This window comes from Saccostrea cucullata, unplaced genomic scaffold (assembly GCF_032062105.1).
Source record: "Saccostrea cucullata isolate Sc308-1 unplaced genomic scaffold, CSIRO_AGI_Scuc_v1 ctg450, whole genome shotgun sequence".
NCBI classification, from domain to species: domain Eukaryota; kingdom Metazoa; phylum Mollusca; class Bivalvia; order Ostreida; family Ostreidae; genus Saccostrea; species Saccostrea cuccullata.
Window position 1 is genome coordinate 81,777 of NW_026924387.1, and position 26,897 is coordinate 108,673.

Consider the following 26,897-nt stretch of genomic DNA (forward strand, 5'->3'; position numbering starts at 1 on the left):
GTTTACTTTGAAAGAAAAAGTCATTTACCAAATGAAAACAGCGTGCCCCGGATTTTCTATCGCTCATATAATGCCCTCTAAAACAAACAATGGGTTTTAAACGGCTTTTTAAAAAACAGAAAAATATATGCTATGTCAATATGTGCTTGATTTCCACTTGTGATACTTTCTTAAAAGGCTGTGTATAGTTTACAGATAGATTTTAGAATCACAATAAAATCGCTCTCAAAGCGGCCAAGAGGTATATTTTAAACATTTATAAGAATGTAATCATTTTAATGTAAATATATACGTGCATATATGTCGTTATGCACAAATATGACAGGACAGAAATGTCAATTTTAATCACATGTCGATGTTTTTTTCTGTATTCAATGACAAAGAATCATAGCGCATTTGATGGGCATTAACTTTAAAAGTGCATGACGAATGAACCAAGGGAGAGCAAAGGGCGATTACTCTTAATACCGATTGTTGGGAGGGGGCATATTATTAATGTCCTAGCTTCTCATAGATTTTAGATGCAATAATAACCCTATTCAGAGGATTCAAACCAAATAACGACGAGGATTGAGAATAGAAAGAAACCTTCCCTCTCCACTATATTTTAACCCTTGGCTTGGAAAAGGGGGGTGGGGGTGGGGAGTTAAAAAAAAGATGTTCACATAGCAATATTGTAAATAACTATAAAAGCAAATTCTTGACTTATGTAGACAAAAAATCCACCCTTTAGTTTCGGATTTGTAGGGTTTTAACAGAAAGAAAAATATGCCATGACGAACATTCTTTCATCACTAAAAGTGCTCGTTTTTAATGGAGACATTAATCGATTGAACCATCTCATATAGCCATAATTTTCATAGGAATGATCTAAATAGTTAACAGATAGTTTATTTTCTAGTAATTGATATTTTGTCCTGCACTGCTTTAATTTGAAGAAGAGATTCATGGCCCGCATCATTTATAGACAGTCATTAGATCCGCCAATCTTTTGACCCAGACTCCGCATCTTCTAGTGTAACAGGATTCCGTATTGATTATGACATGTACACTAATCGTAGAATGACAATTAAGGGTTGGAATTATCCGGGAAATCGCACGTTGATGAGAATTTAAAAATTTAGCGACGTATTAATCAAGAAGATGAGAAAAACAGAGGGTACAGTATTGATTTCAATCTCAGCCATCCATCTTTATGACGTCGGGTCGATATTCCAAGGAAAGAATGCACTCATTAAACACTGCATAACAATGGATTGATTAATACAGATCAAATACAAAATCCGTGGATGTGAAACAGAGATTGGGTCATCATGGCTTACCATTTATAACATTTACAATATTGAATACAAAAAATAAAATAAAATAAAATAGCGCTTAGTTAGAATATCTAAAAGAATGAAATATAATACTACTAATTCTAAAATGTATTCCTGTTGGTGTATACTTTTGCATTCCCAATAATAATTCAACAAAAAACAAATCTTTAAACCTTTGAAAATGAATTCCTGTCCTGACAATCTACGACTCTTATTTCATATTTAAAACTGGAGCACTTTGATGGGGAAAAAAAAAACCACAAAAAAGTATAATGTTAAGTTATGCATTTAAATATTTCTTCTGGCATCGTATATGTACTCTGCCACAATGCATATAATTATGTAAGTTAGAAAAAAAGGAGGACTTAATTTGCATTTTTTCAGTTAGATACTTTATACCATCTCTTTTCTGTATTAAATATTGTGAAAATGTCATGGGTCCAAATATTAAACGTTTACAAAATTGCTGAAAGCACAGAAAAGGCTAAAATTGAGAGGAAACTCTATCCCTCCATTAATGCCGACAGAACTGCGGGTGACTGCACTCAGCAATATAATTACTTCGATACCATTCTCCACCCTGTAAATGTCAACTGAAGTTCATATCGCTAAGTAATATTAAGAATAGAAACTCCCCAAGGTTATTAATATCACATTACCAATACCCAAGATACCCCGCTAACGACCAAGTCTTCCCAAGAGAGATAACTCTTCATCCAAAATTATGATAACAGGTTTTAATTACATATTTCTGTACAGCCAATACATTTAAAGAGATAATTAAATAGGTTGCTGAGGTGTTTTAACAAAACATTCAATGGAAACTTTTGTCAGAAACATTTTAATATAGGTAACACAAGAACATGTAAAAAGAAAATGATTTGTTATCATTGGATACAAAACGATGGTAAATTTATAAACGTCAGCTTAAACACATTTTAAATAATTGCACAAAATAAAGTTCAAATATAGATTACAAAGGTTAGAGCTACTCTAAAAAAATTGATTGTACACATATGTTATTGCAATCAGTTGGCTTAAAAAAAAGGAATACTCAAAGACACAAATTTAAACCTTTAAAGACAAAAATGTCTTCTTACCCTCTGCCCTTCCATCAAACAAAAGCTTATCTATAGACGAAACAGAAAGCAAAAATATTTTGTAAATATTATATATGACTGGAATGCATCTATTCATTTTGATTTCCCTAAGAAAAAAAAATGGAAAATAGTATAGACATGCATGTAAACAATAACAATAGGCCCACAAAGCTCACCTAAAAACCTTCACCCCTTCCTGACATTATGTAGATATCTCTTACTGTAGCCATCAAAGAAATGTCTATGATGCCCAAAGCATATTGAGCCTCTATGTCAAATTTAAAAATTTCATTTTTATTCTTCTTCTAATTTTTTCTATGTACCGGTAAAATTTTTAAAGTCTCTTATTATGGCTCAACATAACCAAGAAATCACCATAAACTGCATGGGAATGCTGCATATTAATCTGACTAATTGAATATCTGTTATTCTTAAATAAATTCTCAACATGCTCCTGTAAAAGTTAGAACACTAAATCCATAAAAAAAGATCTCTTACAATTTTTGTCTTTTTTAAGTTGAGTGTTTTTTTTAAAGAATTTTTTTAAAATGACCCAGTCATATTTTTAAATTCCTTCCTCTAAAAAGATATTAATGAAACCTTAATTTATTTAAACAAAATTGACCCCTTTTTGAAACATATTCAAAGTGGCACTAAAAACAGAAGTTGATTATGTGAACTGTGGCAGACAAATGAACAACAGGCAATATTTAATCAGAAACACTGACCAGAGCCTAAACCTCAGGTGAGCTAAATCAACTTGAGCACTAAAAAAAATAATCTCAGTAAAATAAGAACAAGATTGTACACATTCTTGGAAGAAAAATATTTTCTATGCTTCTACTTGAAATACAAAGATTTCAATTGTTTTCCTTCCCAAAGCTATAGCACTATAATATAAAAATAGTATCAAATTATAAATATATAAAGGCTTTACTACTTGGAGTGTTCTACATAAATTTCTTCAATCTCTATCCTTTGATTGTATTTTTATCTACAATAGGAACACACATCTTTTTGTGCAAAGAGGAACAGAGGAAAATAGCAATTAGGGGTATTTGTTTGGTAAAACTCAATTGAAAAAACCCCCCACAAATTCCAAGTAAGTAACTTTGATTAATACCACTACTATCTATATTAAATGAGTTATGGTGTTAAGACCCTTTAGATTACACCTTTCCCTAAAAGACATATACAAGTTACACCTTTACCTAAAAGACATACAAAATATATTAGCTAACACATGTGACTACATATCAAACAAATTATTCAAACCATATACATCAAAATGGAAAAAAAAAACATATTCATGTATATCAGAGGGTTTTGTTCTACTTGTTCACAATAGGATGGCATTGTTGGTGTATAAATAATAATACATAGTATATTACATAAAAGGATTATGAAAAGTGAAAAACACTACTATATGTGCACTTAATTTAGAAGAACTTGTATGTTAGCAGTACAAGTATTGGCTGTCCCTCCCCTCCTTCAATAATTTCAAACATGACAATTGTTAAAACTCTAAAAGTTATACATGAGGAAGATTTGAAATACTCTAAAACAAGTACATGTATACAAATAGTCTTTAACACATTTTAAAAATTTTCAGTTGAGGTACTGCAGCCTGTAACAGGCAACTTTTTGAAAAAAATTTTGCAGATCCATCCTAACCTATTATGTTGTACATTTCTGCATTTTTAAATCCATTCAGTAAATTAATTATTGTTGTAATGTGATACATTGTATTAATTTTCACTCTTAAAAAGATGCCTTCTTTCTTCTTTCTACATTTTTGGTCAAACAGTAAAAACAAGACACAACAAGTTAAAAAAAAAATTTAAAAAATCACAACAAATAACCTTCAAAAAAAAAATCTTCAGAAAAGCAAACATTTATCATTTTGTAAAGAATAATTTTGTTATTGCCTTTTTTTACTTCTCTCCTGATGAAATAGTACCAAAACATATAAATACATTACAATCAACACCACTGAAAACTACACAGAAAACAAAAAAGGGAATCACTGGTTATAATACACGCCTTTGAGCTGTGAAATCTAGTGTCTGAAAAGACAATAGATGTATAAGGTGTTTTGCTACTCGTACTTAGTGCTTGGGCCAACTGAGTCTCTCAGGTTTTTGGCAATGACATTGCTTCATCTCATTCTTCCTCCAAAAAAACAGAGGACCTTTCTTTCAAGTGTTAATGTTTATCCACTGTGAAACTTTTCATCTCTCCAGGGTGGTGTCATCAAAAATGGCAAGAAACGTGTTGGCGGCCTCTCGGACTTTTTCCTCTTCGTGGGAGGAGAGTTGTCGGGCGATGTCAGGGATACCAGAGGTCATAATCTCATCTCTCAAGGATTCTGGGAAAAAAAGAAAAAAAAAAAGAATGAATTACTTGCATAAAAAACATTTATAACCTAATACAGCTGTGGTTCTATAAATTGCACGCAAAATGTGTAAGAAAAATTACCCAATGTTACAAGTTAAATAATGCTGTGGCAATAATCTGACATAAAATGATCATTATTTCAGTTGTTTTTATCTCTGAGCTCTTTTATTTAAATAACAGAAGACATTAGTAACTATCTGTCATAACAAGTTTGGTTTTGAATTCCATATAAATTTATATAATGAACTGAGAAAATAATCTGACATAAAATTATCATTATTTCAGTTGTTTTTACCTCTGTGCTCTTTTATTTAAATAAGAGAAGACATAAGTAACCTATCTGTCATAACAAGTTTGGTTTTGAATTCCATATAGATTTATATAATGAACTTCCGATCTTTAAAGAATCCGTCTAGTTTGTTGGGTATGCCAGGGCATCAACGAAAGTTGGAAACATGGGAAAATTTGCATAAAGGGTGAAGACAATTGTGTATAGATAATCCCACATTTCCAACTGTCCTTAATGTCTCTGGCATACCACACAAACTAAAATGTGATTCCTGATATTTACATTTATATATGAAATGAAAGTGGAAATATACAAGCACTTTAAAATGAAAAAAAAATATTCATCAATTATACTGAAAAAAAAAAATTAAATTAAAAAATTATTCCACCATAAATCATCTCATATGTGAGATGTATCAGATATTCAAATTACCATAAGGCTTATTTTTTTTAAATGATAAAAAAAAACAACTTATAACTGTCATAGTTTGTACCTTGAGTAATAACAACAAAAGGGGAATGGATCACAGATACATGAAATTTTTTTTATCAAAAAGTAGCAAATAAACCTCAAGAGTGAAAAATATATTCAAATGGAAAGAGGAATAGGATTTTTCTCTATAGGGCTTTATTTGCTACATATTATTTAAAATTCAGGTACCTATGAATGGACTCGGCAAAGAAAAAAATACTGAGAAACAAAGTACATGTACATAAAACAGAAATTATTTGCTTTAAACATGCTAGGACAGGAAGACAACATAGAGTTGAATTACGTGGAATGTCAGTGGCTCGTCCAGCACAGACCAATAGTTTGCAGGAAAGGGTGTTTGGAGAAGATTGAGACACTGCAAGAAATGCCACAAAAATAGACACACAAATAACTCAAACAAAATGGATGTCCTTCTGAAATGGTGATCACCTCTATCAAAATATTTCACAAACATGTGAAAAAAATATATAAAAGTACTTGTGTGAAAGTGTCTGCATAAAATTTCTTCCTCTTTTCACTTGATTACATGATGTAATGTGAAATCACTAATTTTTACTGTGGGTTAATTTTTGTGGGTTTCATGGTATGAAGAGCCTGCAAATTCATTGTTCTCAATGAAATAAAAAAAAAATGTTGTTGTAACAACTCTTCTTCTCATGAAATAAAATCCCCATGAATCAAATGTTTTTCCTTCCACGAAAATAAGTGATTTTACAGCATACATGTATGTACACGTATAACAATGCACTACAGTCTCTTAATGTAAAGTGTACACTTGCAAAGGAGCACACACTAAATGATGGAGGAAGGCAGTACAGGAAAAAAATTTTTTAATGTATAGTGTGCATTTCATATAAGTTAAAAAAGAAAGTTTTGAAAATAATGAGCACATTGAGTGGGGTATCAATAATGGATTAGGTTAAACACAAGACACCCCGTCTCCCAAATATTTATGTTTTAATGAAAAATTCAATAAAAAAATACTGTGCATTAAAGCACATGAATTTGCTTCAGAAAACAAAGATTAAAAAAAACAAACATGTATCACAAAATACTTGAACAGTGGTGTTAAAATTGAAGAGTTATCCCTCTTGAGTCGTGCCTACCTGCATTGCAGAGAGTTTTGGTTAGCGTAAGTGTGTTGCATAATATTTCTGGCAGTGTTGATTTATTGCCAAGAAGAGATGATATGGTTTCTGTCAGTTCAGACTGTTTAAGTGGAAGTGCAGCTTCATCTGAAAAATATCACATTTCCTAATGATCACACACATCAAGCTGCAATCGGCATCATTAATGCACAATTTGAAGCTGATCAATACTTAAGATTTCAGACACCTTTGACACCTTTTACTCTGACAAACTTGATATTTCCTATCATCTCATTAATTCCCAGGAAGGAATTATCATTTTTAGTGTGCTCAATGACTCATGCACTTTATTTGAATTCTTCATCTGCAAAATCTATAAAATAGCTTCTAGGACCCCTAAATTTTATTTTTTTTTTTTGTCAATGTAACTCAGACTGGTCAAAATTGTCAATCAATTTCAAAGTCTGATGAAAACACAAACCTAATACTGTGGAACAAATTAAGGTCAAGGCCACCAGAGCCTCATTCTGCATCACCAGGTGTTCGGAGGATACCATGGCAACCAGTGGAGGGATACCTTGACATTTGATGACGTTTCTCATCAGCTCCACTGATCGACCGTTCTTAACCAGGGAGGCCAGTAATCTTGTCCCTTCACCTTTTGATAAAGAATCCATTCCTAATTAGTCATTAAAATAATTTTTAAACTGCATGTTTCAATTTCTGTTGCTCAATGTAAAGGGAAAATGATCAATTTTCACTTAATTATGTCTTTTATCAGTAGTCCTTTAGTAGAGGATGATTTTTTTTTGCACAAAACAGCAAATCTGTCATACAGTTTAATATTTTTAATTAAGCATCGAATTCATATTTTGGGATGTCTTCAGTCCTATAACACAACTGGCCATGCCGACAAATTGAATAACGCACGTTATTTGAAAATGGAATTTGTTCAATCTGTCATTCTTTTATAACTGAGCTGCCCCTTACCCTGAACCCCTGCATGTTCGTCCACCTCACACCAGCCCACTAGACGGTCCATAAACAAACGGTCAGTTCCCAACTGTAGAGCTGCTGTCTCTGTAAATACAAATGTTGGTATTATAGCTAAGAATTTTCACATTTACCCACTATGGTACATGTTGTTTTCAGTCATAGAAGCATATGCTGTATGCTTGGATTATTTTGCCCATGTAATTTCTGCCCTTTCAAGCTTCATTCATTTTTGCCCCATTTTTAAATTTGCCAAAGTTCCATTACATTTAAGAGATACTGCTGAGTGTCTCCTTTGAATTTGCCCATTCTAAATTCACCCACTGTGCACAAGGGCAAAAGGGACAAAATTTTCCTTGTATACCATTAAAAGATTAAGATATTCTTTGATATTTATATTAAACAACTTCTCCAAGAGTTATCAATGACCTTGACCTCCAGTAGACAAAAAAATTCTTTGTTGTAAAAAATATGTTTCATCTCACTGACAGATAAAAGACTTCAGAATTCCACAAACAACAGATAAATATGCAACTGCAAGTAAGAAAACATTCAAATAACATCACATGCATCTTTTATTGACCCACTGAATATAAAGTTACAAAGGATAAAGCTATCAGGGAGAGTGAAAAGTTCCCTTAAATAATCTATAATGTTCATTTTGAAAAACAATCCTAAGCCATAAACCACTAGATACAGCCTGCAGTGCATCTCTTCTGAGATCTGTAGGAAATATTTTATAGCAAACTGATTATTAGAGGGCTGAGGCAGTTCCTCGAGTTTTTTTAGGGATAAAGCTACGTGTTAGATATAAAATAGTTGTCGGATGCCTTACATCATACCCCAATCAGCTGACAACCAGTAGTCAGACACGGCTCTTATCATTACATCAGATATCAACCTTGCTGCAGAGGAGCTGATAAAAAGGGAGGTAAAAAAGGCATGTGTTGGAATGCAGGGGTTATCTCAAGAGTTGATGAATCATGACAAATCTATTTCTTTTCCTATATCTTTTATTTTAATAAAATTTAACATTTTATCAAGATCCAAGGAAGTGGAAAAAAATCTATGATTCTGGAGTTGACTTTTTAAAGATAATAGGAAAAAAAAGAAATGAATTAAAAAATTTTTACATGACCTATTTTGAAATTCTGTTTCATGATAAATTTCTGGTTAAATCATCCTTGAATTTAATTGAAATCCATCCTTCCCCAAGTTTCTGATTTTGATCTTTGTAAATTAAAAAAAAAACTGATATATTTCAATTTAAAAATACTTTTGAAGTACGAAAAATGTGAAACTTTGATGGGAAATTTCTATCAATGATATTGATTTGTGAAAGTAATTAAGTGAACTTTGTCTTGATCCATTGGTCCATGTCACTCCAACCTTAAACACACCTGAACACAGGAAGTTTATGTGGGTGGTGTAAGGAGAAGAAATCCCAATCTTGGATTCACATAACTCATCTACTCTTGTGCTATGACCAGGTGAAATGAGGGCAATGCTTTATCAGAAAATTAACTTGGCTCATTACCCCCCAGTTTTCTTTGTGATATTTCCTCCACAATTATACATTCATTTATCGCCAACAGAGAATAATATAGGGGCTTATTTTAGTCTGTACTTCTATTGGAACTGCTGCAAAAAGGCCAAGCAAATGAATCTATGTTTCTTTTCAATTTTTTTTTCCAATAGTGGACTTAAATGGTACAATATTCAGTCAGCAAACTGTTAAGAAAGTTCAATACTTTTGCATGGAAATTTATGCACAGTATATACAGCAAAACAAACTTATCATAAATTGATGCTTACAGCAAAGTGATTTTATTATCATTGACTTTAAAATATATTGTAAACCTTACGAATAATATAAGAATAACGCTTATAACAAAGCAAAGAAGTCCATTCCTGGCACTTCGATTTTTTTCTGTGCATGTTTTACTGCAATGACATTTTCTATTCACTTTTTATAGCTGTATATTGCATTAAGGGGATGAAGGACCTTTAGCTGAAAAAATACCTGTCTTTCAATTTTTTTCATATTTTGTATATCTCTTATTTAGTATGTCCCACATACCTTAAAGCATATATATCAATAGGTTTCTAGATTTATTTCTGAGATATTGAGTGACAAATACTGTGCCCAACAGTGTCTGAGTATATGGGCCCATTACTCGGTTGATAATTGAATATTTTCAGCATAGATAAAAATACGTCAGCAAAAACGTGTCTTTTAAGATATTTCGATGTATGAGTATGGTAAAAAATCGAAAAAAGCAAGATTCTTTTGTCACACCGCATCTGGAGACGGAAAATTACGTTCTTTTTAAGACAACTTAAACGACAAAAAAAATTAATTTACAAAAAATCCTATCATTCAATATTTGAAAAATTACGTCGAAATGCAAGTTCGTCATGTTATTGATTAACTACAAAAATATCAATTGGTGAAGCTGAGCTCAATATTGCACAGGGTATAGTTAAACAAGACATGAGCATTAGAAAAACGTGTCATGTTTACATTTCTCGAATACGGGAAAACCCTACTGTGACGTCACACATATGCGAAATAAGCTAAGTAAGACATAAATTCAATATATTTCCGTCAACAACCATGTAAAAATATTTTTTGTGTTCTGCAATTCATAAAATATCCAACCATGTACTGATCATGACCTGTTTTTATGATATCATACTACCCTGCATATAATCTTACTGTACTAAGATCCACTATGATGTCAGCGACTCGTTGGACACGCAGTGTAGGGAAACAGAAGAGTGGATCAATATATTCCATAATTTGAAAATATTTGCAAGAAAGTTTGAATGTTTTTAGATATTTTTATGCAAGATGGTGAACTCAAACAAACAGTTATTTTTTCCCCAAATACTGTGGTTTCAATCTGGTTTTGTACATATTTTATCAGAGATTATGACGTAATTAAACTGAGTCACGTGACCAAACGTCCTTCGTCCCCTTAAGGCATAAATACATAAACAATACTTGTAAATACTAAGAGTGCAAAAAGCTCCAGACAGCAATGATAAACTAAGAATGGTTTAAGTGTGGCCTGACTCTGAGATCATCATTGAATACCTCAATGTAACAGGCTGCTACAGGCATGTGTCTGCTTGTTATCACCAGAAGTAAGAGTGATAGATTCTCCCCTATCACAACAAAACATATAATGCCTGACACTCATACATCAAGAAGATTTCAATCTTGGCAAAAAAGTTACCAACCTTGGAGAAAGTTTTAATAGACTTGCATGAAAATAACATTAATTTCCTCTTTCTATTTCAGATTCCTTGGTAGTTGAGATAAAAAAATGTTGCCCTCATCAATTCATACAGGTATTGGCTAACTATTTGACATATATAACTCCAAATATTTATTCATAATAATTCTCAAATAGGAACAATATTTTTAGGATTCTGTTTCTCTTTGGTAAAAGCCCAACTATGCTTTCATTATTGAAGTAAATACCCCCACGTACATCCTCCCTTCCCCAAAATTGGTTATAGAGTGACTGTGTCTGCGGTAACTTCATCATAGCAGTATACAACAGAAGCAAATCTGAATGCACCTATACCAAACAGGTTTCATCATCATCATTTCTCCATGACCATTAACTGACCAATTGACCAAAATAACTCAATTATTGGCCTCATATATAGCACTCTCCCATCCCAAAAATTTTGTACAATGTAATCAATGAGAAATAGGGCAGGAATTTAATTTTTGCTATTTCTTTTGGATGAATCAGGTTTTGCTTGTTAATATAATAGCCATTATAGACTGCCACACACAAACACACACACACCATATGTTGTCTTGGTCACTGACCATTCAGTGACCAATCAGGACAAGATCTCTCACCTTGACCGTCCACCAACATTCGGAGAACACCCAGGAGTTTGAACACAACGGCCATCGTCTCCGAGGACATCAGAAGTAGGACCGTCTCAAGGACGCCCGCCATTAACAAGGCAGGCTTATTTCTGGCTGCAACAGAAAAACACAAAACAGTCATCATTTGGAGAGTTTCCATAACCAATATCAAAGAAGAAATGCCATTGTGAAAGCATTTATAATAAATCTTGATCACCCCCACCCCATTATCTTTGAAAAATTGTTCATGTTCTTCATGGTTAAGTGAATACATTGTTTTTCTTGGCAATTCTTTCTAGCACAAAGGTAAAAGTATCTTACTTAACCAAAACCTTTTTTTATTGAATGCACCATGCCAATTTTTTCAATATATCATAAGAAAGTAGGTCAGGAGAATTCCATTACAATTCCTTTGTTGTCTTCTTAGACACAATTATACAAAACACACTGATTTATTGACTACCAGTACCACAACAACAGGAAGTAAATGGTAGTGCTGTATTTTCTACAGACAGATTCCTGCTAGTAATTAAGACTAAGTAACAATAACAAATTCATAACATCTCTGGAATCTCTTCCTGGTACTTGTGTGTTGAGCAATAATGACTTTGTTTTGTCCTATTGCTGTAAAACTGTTGCTGCCAAACAACTAAATGCAACAGGTTGCTGTTCTTCCTGCCTATTGTATATTGAACAGTCCATACACTTTATACCAAGTATTGTACATGTCAAGGGTTAGGCCATGGAAATCACCTGGGTAGCTCAGTAGGTACAGCACCTAAATAGTGATTAAGAGAACCAGGGTTCGATTCTTGGTTCAGCCATATATTTTCTCTCCTCCTAGCTGTTATTATTTGGTACTATGACCAGAATTCAAACCTACGTTGTTGTGGGAGTTAAGGTTTAGACATTGCTATACATGGAGCTAGCTTTCCGAGACAATGATATACCTGGAATAGCTAGGATTCTGACACAATAAGTTACCTGGAATAGCGAAGTTTCTGACAATGATATACCTGGAATAGCTAGGATTCTGACACAATAAGTTACCTGGAATAGCAAAGTTTCTGACAATGATATACTGTAAACCATCTTTTATTCGCGTGCGAGAAATTTTCGCGAAGTTCGCGAGAGCCTCGTCATCGCGAATATTTCTCGCCGTGAACCGGTCCTTAGAGTGTATGTGTCTATTAACAACAGATCCAAAAAGGCTTTATCGCGAAAATAAATCGTAACTAGTTTATCGTGGTACAATGAATAAAAGTTGGTTTACAGTACCTGGAATAGCTAGGTTTCTGACACAATGATATACCTGGAATAGCTACAATGATATACCTGGAATAGCTAGGTTTCTGAGGGCACTAAGGATGGCATGATGTAATGTCATGTCTGCCTCATGGTCTCTGTGAGATTTCAGTAATTCTAGCAGTTGTTCTACAATCCCCTCCTCAACCAGTCTTTGACAATGGTTATCTGTAAACAGAAGCAAAATGAAAAGCATATCTTTCCTGCAAAAAGCCAAAATCGACATTGATTTTTAAGCAAAAAGGTGAAATGTCAATCTTTCTTTTTTTTTTTTCATCTATATTTTAGGTCTTTCACCCTCAGGTCAAAGACATACATTTCCCCAATTAGCTTATTTATTTGAACTTTTGTGCTTAGAAAGCATGAAATCTAAAAGTTTTGGATGTACAAGTGACAATATATACTCCAAAGTATTGACTATTCTATCATATAATTGTAGTATCTGACCATTCCTGGCAAAGTTGCCTATGGCCAGGACGGCAGCCATTTGTAGCCGGCTGTCTTCATCCTCCAGCCACTTGACCGACTCCACAAACACTGGACCCTCTCCATTGGCAAACATGGCCTCCGCTCCTTTGTCTACATTAAATAATCAGTGACATTTACAGACAATAATGATTTATCAATCTAAAGTAAAGAAGCAAGACATTTACCGAGGCCGAATTATTTTTTTTATTCATGAGAACTTTATATTTCGTAAGTATGGGAGATCATAAACTCAAGAAAATTTCATTCTTCATATAATTCCAGAAAATTGCCACACAAGAAATGTTAAGCATTTCAGTTCTATGTTATAAATGAACTACCTGTATTCTGATAGTGCCTACCTCCAGTTAGTAGGAGAATCAGTAGATCGGAGGCCATCTTGATGAGCTGTTGACTCTCGGGGTCCAGTTTGCCCTGGTTGACTTGTATGATCTGAATCAGGTTGTTACTAAGGCTGGTCTCTGCTAGGAGATCCTTCACTTCATCTGACAATAAACAGAAAATTATCTTATAGTTGGCTAGGATTAAACAGATTAGAAATAAACAGAAAATTACCCTACAGAGGCCTAAAAATCATCTGACAGTAATCAACAGATTAAAAAAAAAAAAGAACAAAATATTTTCACTTGTCAACAATTAATGGGGAAAATCTTGAATAGTCCCATGAGACATATCTTTTTGCCAAGAAAAATCCAATGACTGTTAAAATGGGAAAATCTTGAATAGTCCCATGAGACATATCTTTTTGCCAAGAAAAATCCAATGATTGTTAACAGTGATTAGTGTGAGAATTTTTAAAATTTAAAAAATCAAGACAGATGTAACATTGAACACCATACATTTAATCAGACATGTACTTAATATCTCTCTCTCTAATCAGATCATAACAATTAAATGACATTCAAACATGTCAGCAAGTACTTCACATATAATCAAAAATAATCAAAAATAATCTTCCCCTCTCATCCATGCCACATAAAATATTACATAACAAGTTATAAATAAATTGCTGTTGCTTTTTAGGTGACCATTCATCTCCGGAGCAAAAAATTGCTCAAAGCAATTAAAAAAAGACTGAATCACGTCAATAAGTGCTTTATTTAGAATTACAAATATCCAAAATAATCTTTTGCTCTCATTTCACTTCACTGAAAAGATTATCTCACAAGTTATTTATGTACAGTAGCTGAAACTAGATGACCATTCTCTCTCTCTGATGAAAAAATTGATCAAGTGTTGAGATGGAAATGAAATGCAAACATTGAGGTAATAGCAATATGCAGAAATGAAAGACATATTTTCAGTGTTATGATTGAGCAGGCTTTCTCACACTGTCTAGACTCTCTATGATAGTTTGGAAATGAGGTCTAAGCTTATTTATTATGCAATATAATTCTGTAAATATGGCTACCATTCTTTGTTCAATCTGACACTCACAGTCTAGATATTCAAAAGATCAGGAAATTCTAACAGAAACAGAAACTGTTTATTAGACACCTACTTCATTCATATATAGAGTATTTAGGAAGTCTAACATTGTCTAGACACCTATCCCAATCAGAAATACTGATGGAAAGGTCTTACATTGTTTAGAAACCTTCTCCATTCAGACAGATTGAAAAGGAAGTTTCACACTGTCTAGTCACTTGCCCCACTCTGATTAACACTGTTTAGACACCCATTTCAAATGTGATTATCACTGTCTAGACACTTACCCCACTCTGATTAACACTGTCTAGACACTTAGCCCACTTTGACTAACACTGTCTAGACACCTACCACACTCTGACAGATTAATAAGGAGATCTACATATATGACTGTCTCCTGATACACCTCTTTATCATTGTCTAACACTGCCCTAACAACTACCCCATTCTAATAAACACTGTCTAGACACCTTCCCCACTCTGATTAACACTGTCTAGATACCTTCCCCACTCTGATTAACACTGTCTAGACAACTACCCCACTCTGATTAACACTGTCTAGATACCTTCCCCACTCTGATTAACACTGTCTAGACACCTACCCCACTGACAGATTAACACTGTCTAGACACCTACCCCACTCTGAGAGATTGATGAGGAGATCTAGGACTGTCTCTTGATACACCTCTCCAGCATGCGTGTCCAGCAATCTCACAATGGTTGACAACAAGGAAGACTCTGAGAATTTCTGACGACAAATCTCTGAAATTATAAAAAAGAATTCAGATATTTATTAAAATAACACCAATATTATGCAAAAACAAATTGTTACATTGAAAATAGTATGTATTTAGTTGATCTAATGTATCTTATTTTCAGATTTACATTGTGATATATACATCAGAAGAATGAAAGGTGAAAGACCATTCAGTTTTTCACAATAATAAAGACAGGACTGTGTTTCTTCACTTTTGCAATTCTAGAAAACCCAGTTGAAAATAATCAATTTTGACTATAATTTGTAATTTGAAAAAAATACAGTATGTTTATTAAGCTTTTTCAATTACTATATGTTCTGCATTTTATTACTCTTTTCAGATTTTGTCAATACATTTTCCTTTTTTATGTCCAACATGCAGTGTCTTATTTTTCATTAAGTTTGCTAAAAAGTAATAAAGTTAGTAATAAAAGGCTAATAATTTGTAAGACTATTGAACAGAAAATATTGTTTCATTTGTTAACAAATATGAAAATCAAAATCCTTTTAAATTTAGAAAACTTTTCTTCAAAAATTAAATATTTATTGTTAATTAACAAATTATCAAGTACACATTAAAGGACCACATAAATTGTGATGTGTGCTTATTTTGCAAAATCTATATAAACATGATAAATGTCTAATAATTATTCTACTATGGTAATTGTTTTTTTTATTTCAAAGCAAAGTCACACAGCAACGTTATATATCTCCATATCCCTATACCATACATACATTAGATATATTTTTCAAAACTTCTGTTTTACTCCAAAACTGATTTTTATGGTTAAAGAAATGCTTAAATTTGACACTGGGTAAAATTACACTTCAAAATCATCTTTTGATGGACATAATTTTATATGGCCTAAGTTTGCTGAAAAGTAATAAAGTTAGTAATAAAAGGCTAATAATTTGTAAGACCATTGAACAGAAGATACTGTATTCATTTGGAACATGGGAAAATCAAAATCCTTAGATGTCTGCAATAATTTCGAAATCTAAAGGACCACAACAGATGCCAGCCAATGTGTGCATACTATGGTAATTGATTCAGTAACACATCTCATACTTCATTAATTACATATATCAAAATTTGACCAAAACTCAATTAATGTCCATTGCCAATCATTAACCTCGGATATAAAGCAATAGTACTAACCTGAATCAATAAAGCTTCCCACGGTCAGCAGTACCATGTTACAGAGTCTACAGTACTAACCTGTTACAGAGGCGATAGTACTAACCTGTTACAGAGGCGATAGTACTAACCTGAATCAATAAAACTCCCCACGGTCAGCAGTACCATGTTACAGTATCTATAGTACTAACCTGAATCAATAAAGCTCCCCACGGTCAGCAGTACCATGTTACACAGTCCGTGGTCCTCCTGGTGGTACCTGATGTACTCATCAAGGACGTCCAGGGCACCACCGTCTACCGCCTTCTGCATCAGGCCATCTATAGAAGATAACAATGGGTGGGTCACTGTGAATCTAATGCATGAAATATGGAGATAAGGATCAGCATGAAAGGTCAAAGTCCAGAGCAGAGTGAACAAGGACCTCCAAAGACATAAGAGGCAGGATCAGGTGTCATGGAGGAGTAAGCATCCCCTGTTGGGACATACTTGCTCCTTGTTTATCTGTATTTCCATGAACTAAAGTGACATACTGTATTTTGAAGCTAAATAAAACACTATTTCTTTATTAATAAAACACTGTTTATGAATATTAAATGTTTTCATTTATACCCTCAAGTACAATGTATACACATTTTATTTATATTCTATATTAAAAAAAGATTATTTATCATGATTGAAAAAAAAAACTAGTTTAGTAAGAATTAAATGTGGATATGTGTCCATAAGACTTTGTTATAAACTATTTTCTTGTAATCACAAGAGAAGAGATAAACCATCAAGTCACATTTTGATAAAGTAACTTTGACATATGTGAGCATGATTAACAACACTTTTCTTCTCTGGAGCTTTTCCATTATGACGTAACAAAATTACTTTGACAAGATAATCCAATATCTGGCACACATATAGCGTTTCTTGTCAAGGAAAAAAAAAGAGGAAAGATTCAATAAAAATCCTACGACTTCTACAAAAAAAAGAAAAACTTGCTCCCAATTTTTCATCTTTACAAAACAATTTTCCTAATAAGAAAATTCATTCTGTCAATAACGTGACCTTTTGACTGGCAGGGGTCAGGAATTGCGTAAAATCAAGAAAGAAATAAGATCATTGTCTCCGATTTTCTCGTTGATTCAACTCATTACGACAGTGCAGGTGTCACAGATAGCTGCTGAATAGCATCTCTGTAAACCGATGTGATTTGTGTAATAACCACTACTGCGATTCTAGCTAGGTTACGTAATTAGATCAGTCCTTGAGACAAGAAGGAGAGAATCTTGTCTGCTATTCTGACAGACCAATTCTTTTTATTCTTTTCAGACATCAAATCAGTTGAGAATGAGCTGGTTGATAGCTATAGAACATTGTATTGAAAATGTTCGTATATAAATGAATGCTCTGGAATCACGAGGAATCATTGTTTGTTGATTTTGTAGGTCATCTCTACTCCTAAACTTACACCCCCACTAAACTTTGTTTGTGGAGTGACTGGGTGGGGGGGGGGGGGGGGGGGGGGGGTTGGAAGGGGGGGAGGGGGGTTATAAAAAATTGTCATTTCTTTGACAGTCATTAGTGCTATACATTGACCCCTGTCTTAAATTTAATTTAATTTAATTTTTTTAAATTTGCATAAACATAAAAAAACTGAATATTTTTCTTTTCCACCAGCCTTTTGGCTCACTTACCATGTGTATTGGTGACATTCAAAAGGATTAGGAAACCACAGGCAATGGTCTGGGGGGCAGTATGTCTGCCCCCCCACTTTTCAATGAAGAAAAAAAATCCTCCTCTGTAGGAAATGTCTTGACATGTTCCCTAGTATAGTGATAACAGTTTGGAAAGGAAGAAATAACAGAATGCCTTTGAAATCATTTTCATCCACTGCATTTCTTCCAAGATCTTAAAATATATTAAGAAAATATTTTGTCAATAAAACTTTCAAAAGGATTAGTGGAGTAATGTATTGAATGAAATCTACAAAAATAAAACCTATCACCTTTCGATTGCAATAGGCAGGAATAGTGAAAGAGTCTGCATGTTTACAGCTGCCTTTGCATTTTTTTCCCTATCAAGTTTATTTTTGCAATTTACTCAATATTATCTTTCTCAGTATTAATTTGTTATTTTCTATCACCTGTCTTTTTTAACTGCACATGCAGAATTCATTTTTTTATTATATTTCATAGCAATACCTTACAAAACTGAACAAGTTTTCAAATCTCATGTGCATGCACACTTTTTTCCCTTCAATATTTTTTCATAATGATTATATGTATCTTGAAGGTTAATTATATCTTTCATCGCAACCAATCACAACAGAGTACATGTATAAAGAACACCACTTTTACAGTGTCAATTATAAAGTTTTTTTTATTAAAAACACAAACAAGATACCATTATTTCGACACCCTGTAAAACCTTATCTAGAAAAGAACACAGAACTGTTTTTCTTAATTGTTACTTTGGCCAAACCGCAATCCTGCATTGCAAAGTCTGGCATGTCTGAAAGCCATTGTTGCAGGAACAAAGGTCCAATGAAGAGACCAAAACCAGCTCTTAAAGGAATAATTATCTCTGAATTTCCTGCTACAGGACCAATCTCTGTCAACCTACACAGCCCAATTACCAATCAATACACTTTTCTAAAAAAGGGTCGGCTATTTCACCGTGAAAAGAGAGATCATATTGGGTTACTTAATATGCAATTATACATACTAAGAGGGAGAAAATCAAATCACTTTCATTCTTGAGCCATTCTAGTTCTCTGGCAAAAACATTTTTTGTATGTTAAATTTATTCTTAAAAATGCTTTCATAATGAAATCATCCAATATGACTTTGACACACAAAATGTACTTGCTTCTAAAAGTGAAAAAGAAGATAAAAGAAGATGACAGTTGCAGACACAAAAAATTGTAATCTTTCTGAATCCTTGCATCTATACAACTCCCTTCAGGGAAAGTGGGCACTTAGTCTTTTCATCAAGTTTGACATTCAGGTTCTTAGAACCATTTTTATATATATTTGAAATTGAATTTGTCAATGAACTGGTCCTAAAAAAATAGGCTCAGTGAAACAGTACAACTCATGCCCAGATATTAGAAGTTTGTACCCTGTGTTCTGAATTTAATAGAATTCTCAGCACCAAGGGGATTACTAATTTCAGCATTTTTCCTGGAATGCCTTCCTTTATACCTCTATATCTGTTACTTTACGATAGACAGGAATATAATCCCATGTATGCATATTTAATCTTGGGCCTCACATTTACTTCGTTTCAAAGAGAATTCTGATCAAGACAATAGAATAAAAGGAAATAAACAGATAACAGATAGAAATAGTCCAACTTAGAAGGAACTGCAACAGAGAGAGAGAGATCTTCCTTTAATGCAAGTAATTTATAGCTAATAATTGCTGAAGATAACCCTAATTTCCTGCAATAATTCAAGGTCAGCTGGAATTGTTTTATAAATTGCCAACTATCTACACATCAAATGAAGAGAGAGAAAAATGTCTTGATCTGCATTCGGAAAAGGTCAAAGGTGACTGGAAACGCTCCAAGGAAATTATAGGGAGGATGTAAATAGAAGTGAAAGCTAGTAAATGAATGATAAAGAGAATTTAATTCTCCTAGGGATACATGGCACTCTTTCTCTCTTGAAGAAAGGGTAGAAATTGAAGGAGAATCATTACTGAAGCATCCAAAGTAAATAATAAACAACCATTACCAGTCAAGGAAGAAATGAGTGCATTTATCTTATTCCCTCATATTCTACACCTTACGGCATTCTGTTAACTTTTGAGTTCATTACAAAGGGTTTTTTTCATTTACAGTGGAAGCCTTAGAACATACAGTAATGGTGCTATCAACAGCTAGGCTGACAAGGGTTCTCAAAGCACATTCTCCAAGCACAAAGAAGTGATTTTCAGAGAAAATGAGAAATTATCATGAAACATCAATGCCATTTTTTCCCCATGAAAATTGTCAAAGTGATTGTTTCAGTATTGAAGTAAAAATATTGCAGCAGCAAGGTAGCCAAATGCTTATTCTTGCAATATACAAAGATTAGGACATCAAAATATATTGGCAACTTGCATCAAATATTCCTCCCCCTCATAACAAAAACTACTTAACTCCATGCTAGCTTAAAACTAAAAGCATTAGCAAAATCTTTATTCTAGTGCATAACAAATGGCATGTCTCGTATTTCAAAAGTTCATCTATACCCCAAGAGAACACATGCAATTCCCTGCATTAAGATAGTTTACAGCATAAGCTTTACAGCAACAAATTATTTCTTTACATAAAAATAAAAGTAATGCACAACATCAATCAAATGGGAAAGAAAAAGTGACCTTGACCTTTCATTGTAACCTAGTTAAGCAGGAGTTTTCATTATTCTAGCATTACTTGCATGACAATGAATAAAGAGTAATAAAAGTCTATTTTGGGAAGAAATATTGAAAAAGGCATCAACCCTGGAGCTTCTGACTCAGATCTTCACAAGACATAATTACACAAAACACTGTCTGATTATAAAACATGCCTTTTCTACACAATAAAATGCACTTAGTACACAAAGTTATAGATAATTCTGTGGTATCATAATTTACATAACAACCCAAAGAGGGGCATATGAACAAAAATCTACATATGTAAGCAAGTAAATTGACTTCCATGGTACCCCCATGATGACTAAAATGAGTTTTAATCAATAAGAATAAGACTTTTTAGCAAAATATAATAATAAAAAAAAAAATACTGCAAATACTTTAAAACCGACTCTTTACATTGGTGTGTGAAAAATATCCAAAAGATCAGTTTGACTTTTTTTTTAAAAACATCGATTTGCCATTTTTTCTCTTTATGTTACTCTACAGGTACATGTAAATGTACCTGGAAACGTACCTGTATCAAAATTTTCCTTGTCTAAAACATGATAATTTATATACCTGGTACTTTTCTTTTTACGATTTGTTATCTGTATTGCTCAAGTTGTTGGAATGATTTTCATCAATAAACTGATATTTATAAATCCATATAATGGTATATTTTTCCGTTTTAAAACCTAGTGGGAATTGACTTCTTTGCAGCAACTGACACTGCCATTTTCCATTGACAACTGATATTTCCTCTTCACCCATCCTTATGACACCTACTTTTCATAAAATCTATGAATGTTTCAGCAAAAAATGAAAAGAAAAAAAAGGCTGAACTTCATCAATCCCAAAAGGAAGACCACTGACAACTTGTGAAATTAACTTCTCATTTTGTCAATGGAAATGTAGGAATGGTTTCTTTTGGACAATTATTTTTTGTGGTGGATTTGGTACAGTACTCCAAAGGATTTCCGTGAAAGGAAACAAAGTAATTAAAACCGCAAACTATCCTAGCTAATCAAAGAAAGGGAAAAAAACAACATGAGCAATCACAAAAAACAATGTCCTATGTGAACTTTGTAAACAAGAAAAATTCTGAAAGGATCGAAAGATATTGTTGATTCAGATGCATATAAGGAGAAAAGAAGAATGTTTTTGACAGCCAATACATGACAAGCCATCTCACTTTTTTCCTTAACATTAGAATATATTCAATGTTTGAAAATGAGCTATTACATCAGATGAAAAACCATTGTCATGTAGTAGATCACATTCTGTGTATTTTTTATGTCTATTCTTTTGTTACCCACCGTTTTCGAAGCAGATATTTCCGAGGGCACGACAAGCCTGCGTAGCCATTGTGATGTCATCAGATTTCAACTGCTGCAGAAGAATCGGAATAAAGCCTTGGATGACACACGGCTCTCTGATGGACTCTACAATAATAAGACACATTCATTGTCAACATCTCACCACAAGTACAATCTAATTTCCTGAAGTTCACAGAAAATATTAACAGATACAGGTAAACAAACCTCATTTCTTGAAGTTCACTGAAAATACTTTATTTAACAGATATATATAAATAAACTGAAATGGGGAAAAAAAGAAATCCAACGGGTGATATGTAGAAAGGGTCTGATTTAGCATCTAAAATATCAAACTTAGTCACAACTTTCTATATACAGTGACACCTGTCTAACCTGAAATGCACTAGTGGGAAAAATTTGTGTTTGAATAGACAATGAGCCAGACTACATAGTGTAAATAACATGAAGATAGTTAAATTGGAATCAAAAATAAAAATCAGAATTCACAGCAAAATGGATTCCACAGGTGTCATATTAGATGGGTTACACTGTATTTTAAGTCTGTTTTTTTGCATTCTATTGTCATGTTTAGGTTCTTTTTTATATATATATACAGGTTTTTCATATACCTGTAATACATATTAAATACTTCGTGCACAACCTATAATTACTTCTCTGTTAAAAGAATTGTCAATTGATGTTATCAAGCAATGTTTACTTTTTGCACCAAGATTTGTACTCAAAGAAGACAGGTTAACAAAGTGAGCAAAATGCTTATTGTGAAACTAAAAAAATAAAAAATCAAATCTCACTAAAAAATTTTCTGTATACTTCATATAAAATCTCTAAAAATTGCAACAAAGACTATAATTATATTGGTCTGCAAAAAACATATTCTACACAGACCAAAGAGGGCCAAAACAATCAATTCTTTATACTATAAAGCAATTTTTCCATATGCTTGGGTCTTAGCTGCAATTTTTATTAAAAAAAATTATATGTAGTTAACATTTGTGTTTAAATAAACATTCTTCAGTTAACAAAAAAAAAAAAAAAAAAAAAGATAGAGCAAAGGTCAAGTGTACCCCTAAAAGTACACTCTTTCCCAGAATTACTTGAAACTACCGGTAGTCCATTTAGTCAAGGGTCATATCATAAGCATGATTCAAATGCCAATATTTGATATGAGGACTCAGGAGTTATAGCATAGTGGTTAAAAGTATGTTAGACTTGAGGGGAAATTTAATATAAAGAAATTTTGTTGCTCAGGTTTGAGTCCCAGGAATACAATTTTTTTTTTCAAATTGGAGAAATGATTTTGCTGAAAGAATCATATGGAGAGAAGTTTTGTTTGCTATAGTTTCAAACCTTTCAATGCTCTGAGCTTTACTCTGAATACTACATTCACAAATAAATGAATATGAGTTTAATGCATTTGAAGCTATAAGCATTTTGCATTTTTTGTTCGCCCAATACATGTATCTCCTTTTTGTACTTAAATTACAATAGATATACATGTAATGAATAAAATCTAAATTCATTGATCTTTTTCAAGAAGAAATTATGCACAAATCACTTCATGTTTAAGACAATTAAACAAGAAAGATATGTATACTACGTAAAATCAACTAATTGGTATTTGACTTTGACAACCAAAATCAATATATATTTAATCTTTCTAATCTAATTTCTAAAGGATTAGCTTTAAAAAAGCTTAATTGAAAAGTGCTGTACAAATAATATATAGAGACCCCCATGATAGAATAATTAATTGGTAGCTGCTTAAATTTTCTTTCAACCTTTGTCCTTAAAAACCCAATCAAATAACAACTAGTCTATGTCTAAATTAAAAAAATAACTAAATTAAAAGTTCGTGAAGCTTTGGATATCCAGCTTAATCTGTTCGCAGAGGCCTTGAAAACTGATTAAGTGTAACAAGATAATTGAATTTCCCAGATGTTATGAAACGATATTTCATGGAAAGAGAAAAGGGTACCATGATTGTTGTATAGAGTACATGTAATTGTACTTTATTGGAGAATGACTCAGTGCGTTAATGGCGGAGTCTACTTTGAGACTGTACCGAGAGTCTAGTCTGCAGTCAATATTAATGAGCTCCGATTTTTAATCATCACACCAACTGATAATCTATGAGCAAATGGTACCAGTCAAGTGCTCAAACCATGTATGCACATATCTGTCGAGACTGGGGAAGAAAAAAAGAAAATTTTAGAAATACCTTATAAGAAGAAATTTTTTGAGACACCAATTTAGCAATTTATCCTAAAAAATTTATATAGATCTTTAGCTTTATATAGATCTTTAGCGAGAAGTAATTTCAGGGATTTTATAATGCTCAATAAAAAATTCATTTGCAAAAAATTAATTGTTAGCAAGATTCAATTTTACCGATCTCAGCACCCTCGCTAATAATGCCGAAATTGAATCCTTGCTTAAAATTCTGCTTATACGCTAACCGCTATTGTGAATTGTGATCAGGGTTAAATGTTGTACCTGTTTTGCCGAGTTCTGCCAGAATTTGGATGACCTTGCATAATGTACCATTAGAGGTGTGTGTCATAATGTCATAAAGATCTCCCAGCATGCCTTTCTCCACAGCGGCTTCCAACGCTTGGTCCAAATCCTCTTCTGTTAATAAAAAACAAAATTTCTAAATGAATCAAAATGCAATTTAATAAATACTAACTTTCACCATAAAGTTGAGTTTTCCTCATTTATGAAATACAGACACATTATTGATTTGTTTATAATGGGATTCTGGACAAAAAATCTTTTAGTTTTATATCTATGCATATTGTTTATTATATTTTTGTAAGAATCAATATATGTGGACATGTAGTCAATGCTAATTTCTCTTCTGTATATTAATGCCTGCATGTAGTACACAAGTTAGTTTTCAAATAACTTGAAGGTAAATGGCATTACAAGCATCACCACTGTACCATTACCACTTAATATTATGGCTATTAGTTTGGTTCCATGCACTTATTAATACGTGTATACCGGTATACAGTCTAACCTTGTTATCTCAATTCAATGGGACTGAGAAAAAACCCTGAGGATTCAAGTTATCCAGGGTTCATCCTTAAAGATTTGGAGGGGGGGTTTGAGACCTCCCAAACACTTTGACATTATCCATAATTTTAAAGATATCGTGATTTGAGATACAGAACTTACAACTAACCTTCCAACAAAGAAAAGTAGAATTGAAGTCCATCACACGTAAAAGAACAAGCATCTCCCCATTGCTTCCTATTTAGGACTTAAAGTAACCAGTGATTGTTTTTTTGCTTTTCTGATCTCATTATTGCTTTTAATCCACTTTAAAACCTGCAAAGAACTTTTATTTTATGCCTTAACTTAGCATCAATTAACCGAAATAACAAGTGCCGTAAGCACTGATTGGGCAACCAAACATTTATTTCAAGCACACCTTGTAAAATCCCACTAATTAACAATCGTCAATAATGCAGAATGCAGTCTTAATTGCCCCCCAGTGCTCAAAGCAGTTAAAAACCCATGTACAGAAAGGAAAAAGGAATATCATTGGAAAAACCCTGCAATTACAAAATAATACAGAGCCATAACCAATGCAAACCCCACTATTATTTTCCTATCAATAAAAAAAATAACTGTTTTTAATACAAAATGCCTCAATAACTGATGGTCAATACCTAATCAGGCAATAAAAATAATCTACCGATTTAATCAGTGATGCATAAAAAAGATTTAAATCAGAACTTGATACCTACCATCTTGTTCGATCAGGAGGAACTTGAGGATTCGGTCCAGACATTTCTCGGGTTCGTCCGACGTCACCCTCAGACTCTCGACCATATTCAGGATGTCCTCCGTTTCCTCCGCTGGACAAGATAAAGTAGACTCCATCATTTTTATGCTTAACTAAACACACACAAAAATAGCTAATGTATCAGGCCAAATGTATACACATACACACACACATTAAATCAATGTCCTTTGAATGAAGGGTGAAAAGAAATATTTTATATTTGTCAATCTAATAATGATCTCTTTAATCCCGATCTGATCTGGTGGGAATGTGACACTCCATACAAAGCTATCTGTATTTGTGTGAAGAGAAAATCTCCAATGCTGGCAGTCTATAGTCAATCATCTTTTTTTTTTCCTGCCGGGCATTTAAAATTACAAATACGGAGCCCACTGCTCCCACACTAACGGTAGAAGTTTATGCCGGGATTTTCTTTCATTGATGGAGTGACGGAGTAAGAGTCACAGAAACATTTGTCTACCCAATAATTTGCCTCCAGGAATATTCATAACTGCAATGACTATGGGTCAGCAAAGGTCACATCCCTGATGCCAGTGCTTTTTCTACAGAATAAAAATTCCTTCATACCCCTATTGTGCAATAAACTCACTCACATTGATTGTTTTAAAGGCTACGACAACTAATCGCATTTCCTAGGAAAATCGAAGTCAAATCCTTTCAGTGCGATAATTTGAATTTAGAATCTTTGC

General features: G+C 33.1%; 1 protein-coding gene across 1 annotated transcript in view; it reads right to left on the reverse strand.

Annotated features, from left to right (window-relative positions):
• Positions 1–3,948: 3,948 nt before the first annotated feature.
• The window catches only part of LOC134266328 (rap1 GTPase-GDP dissociation stimulator 1-like), a 29,826-nt gene continuing 6,877 nt past the window's right edge, over positions 3,949–26,897 (reverse strand). Inside the window, exons 2-17 of the mRNA XM_062748578.1 lie at positions 26,150–26,260; positions 24,891–25,025; positions 22,377–22,502; positions 18,519–18,586; positions 18,373–18,448; positions 16,879–17,007; positions 15,429–15,554; positions 13,706–13,849; positions 13,326–13,457; positions 12,909–13,046; positions 11,562–11,687; positions 7,676–7,765; positions 7,167–7,343; positions 6,704–6,832; positions 5,881–5,952; positions 3,949–4,787 (exon numbers count right to left, since the gene is read on the reverse strand). Of these exons, the coding sequence (XP_062604562.1) occupies positions 4,651–4,787; positions 5,881–5,952; positions 6,704–6,832; positions 7,167–7,343; positions 7,676–7,765; positions 11,562–11,687; positions 12,909–13,046; positions 13,326–13,457; positions 13,706–13,849; positions 15,429–15,554; positions 16,879–17,007; positions 18,373–18,448; positions 18,519–18,586; positions 22,377–22,502; positions 24,891–25,025; positions 26,150–26,260 (1,916 nt within the window). The 3' untranslated portion in view covers positions 3,949–4,650. The remainder of the gene's footprint in view (positions 4,788–5,880; positions 5,953–6,703; positions 6,833–7,166; positions 7,344–7,675; positions 7,766–11,561; positions 11,688–12,908; positions 13,047–13,325; positions 13,458–13,705; positions 13,850–15,428; positions 15,555–16,878; positions 17,008–18,372; positions 18,449–18,518; positions 18,587–22,376; positions 22,503–24,890; positions 25,026–26,149; positions 26,261–26,897) is intronic.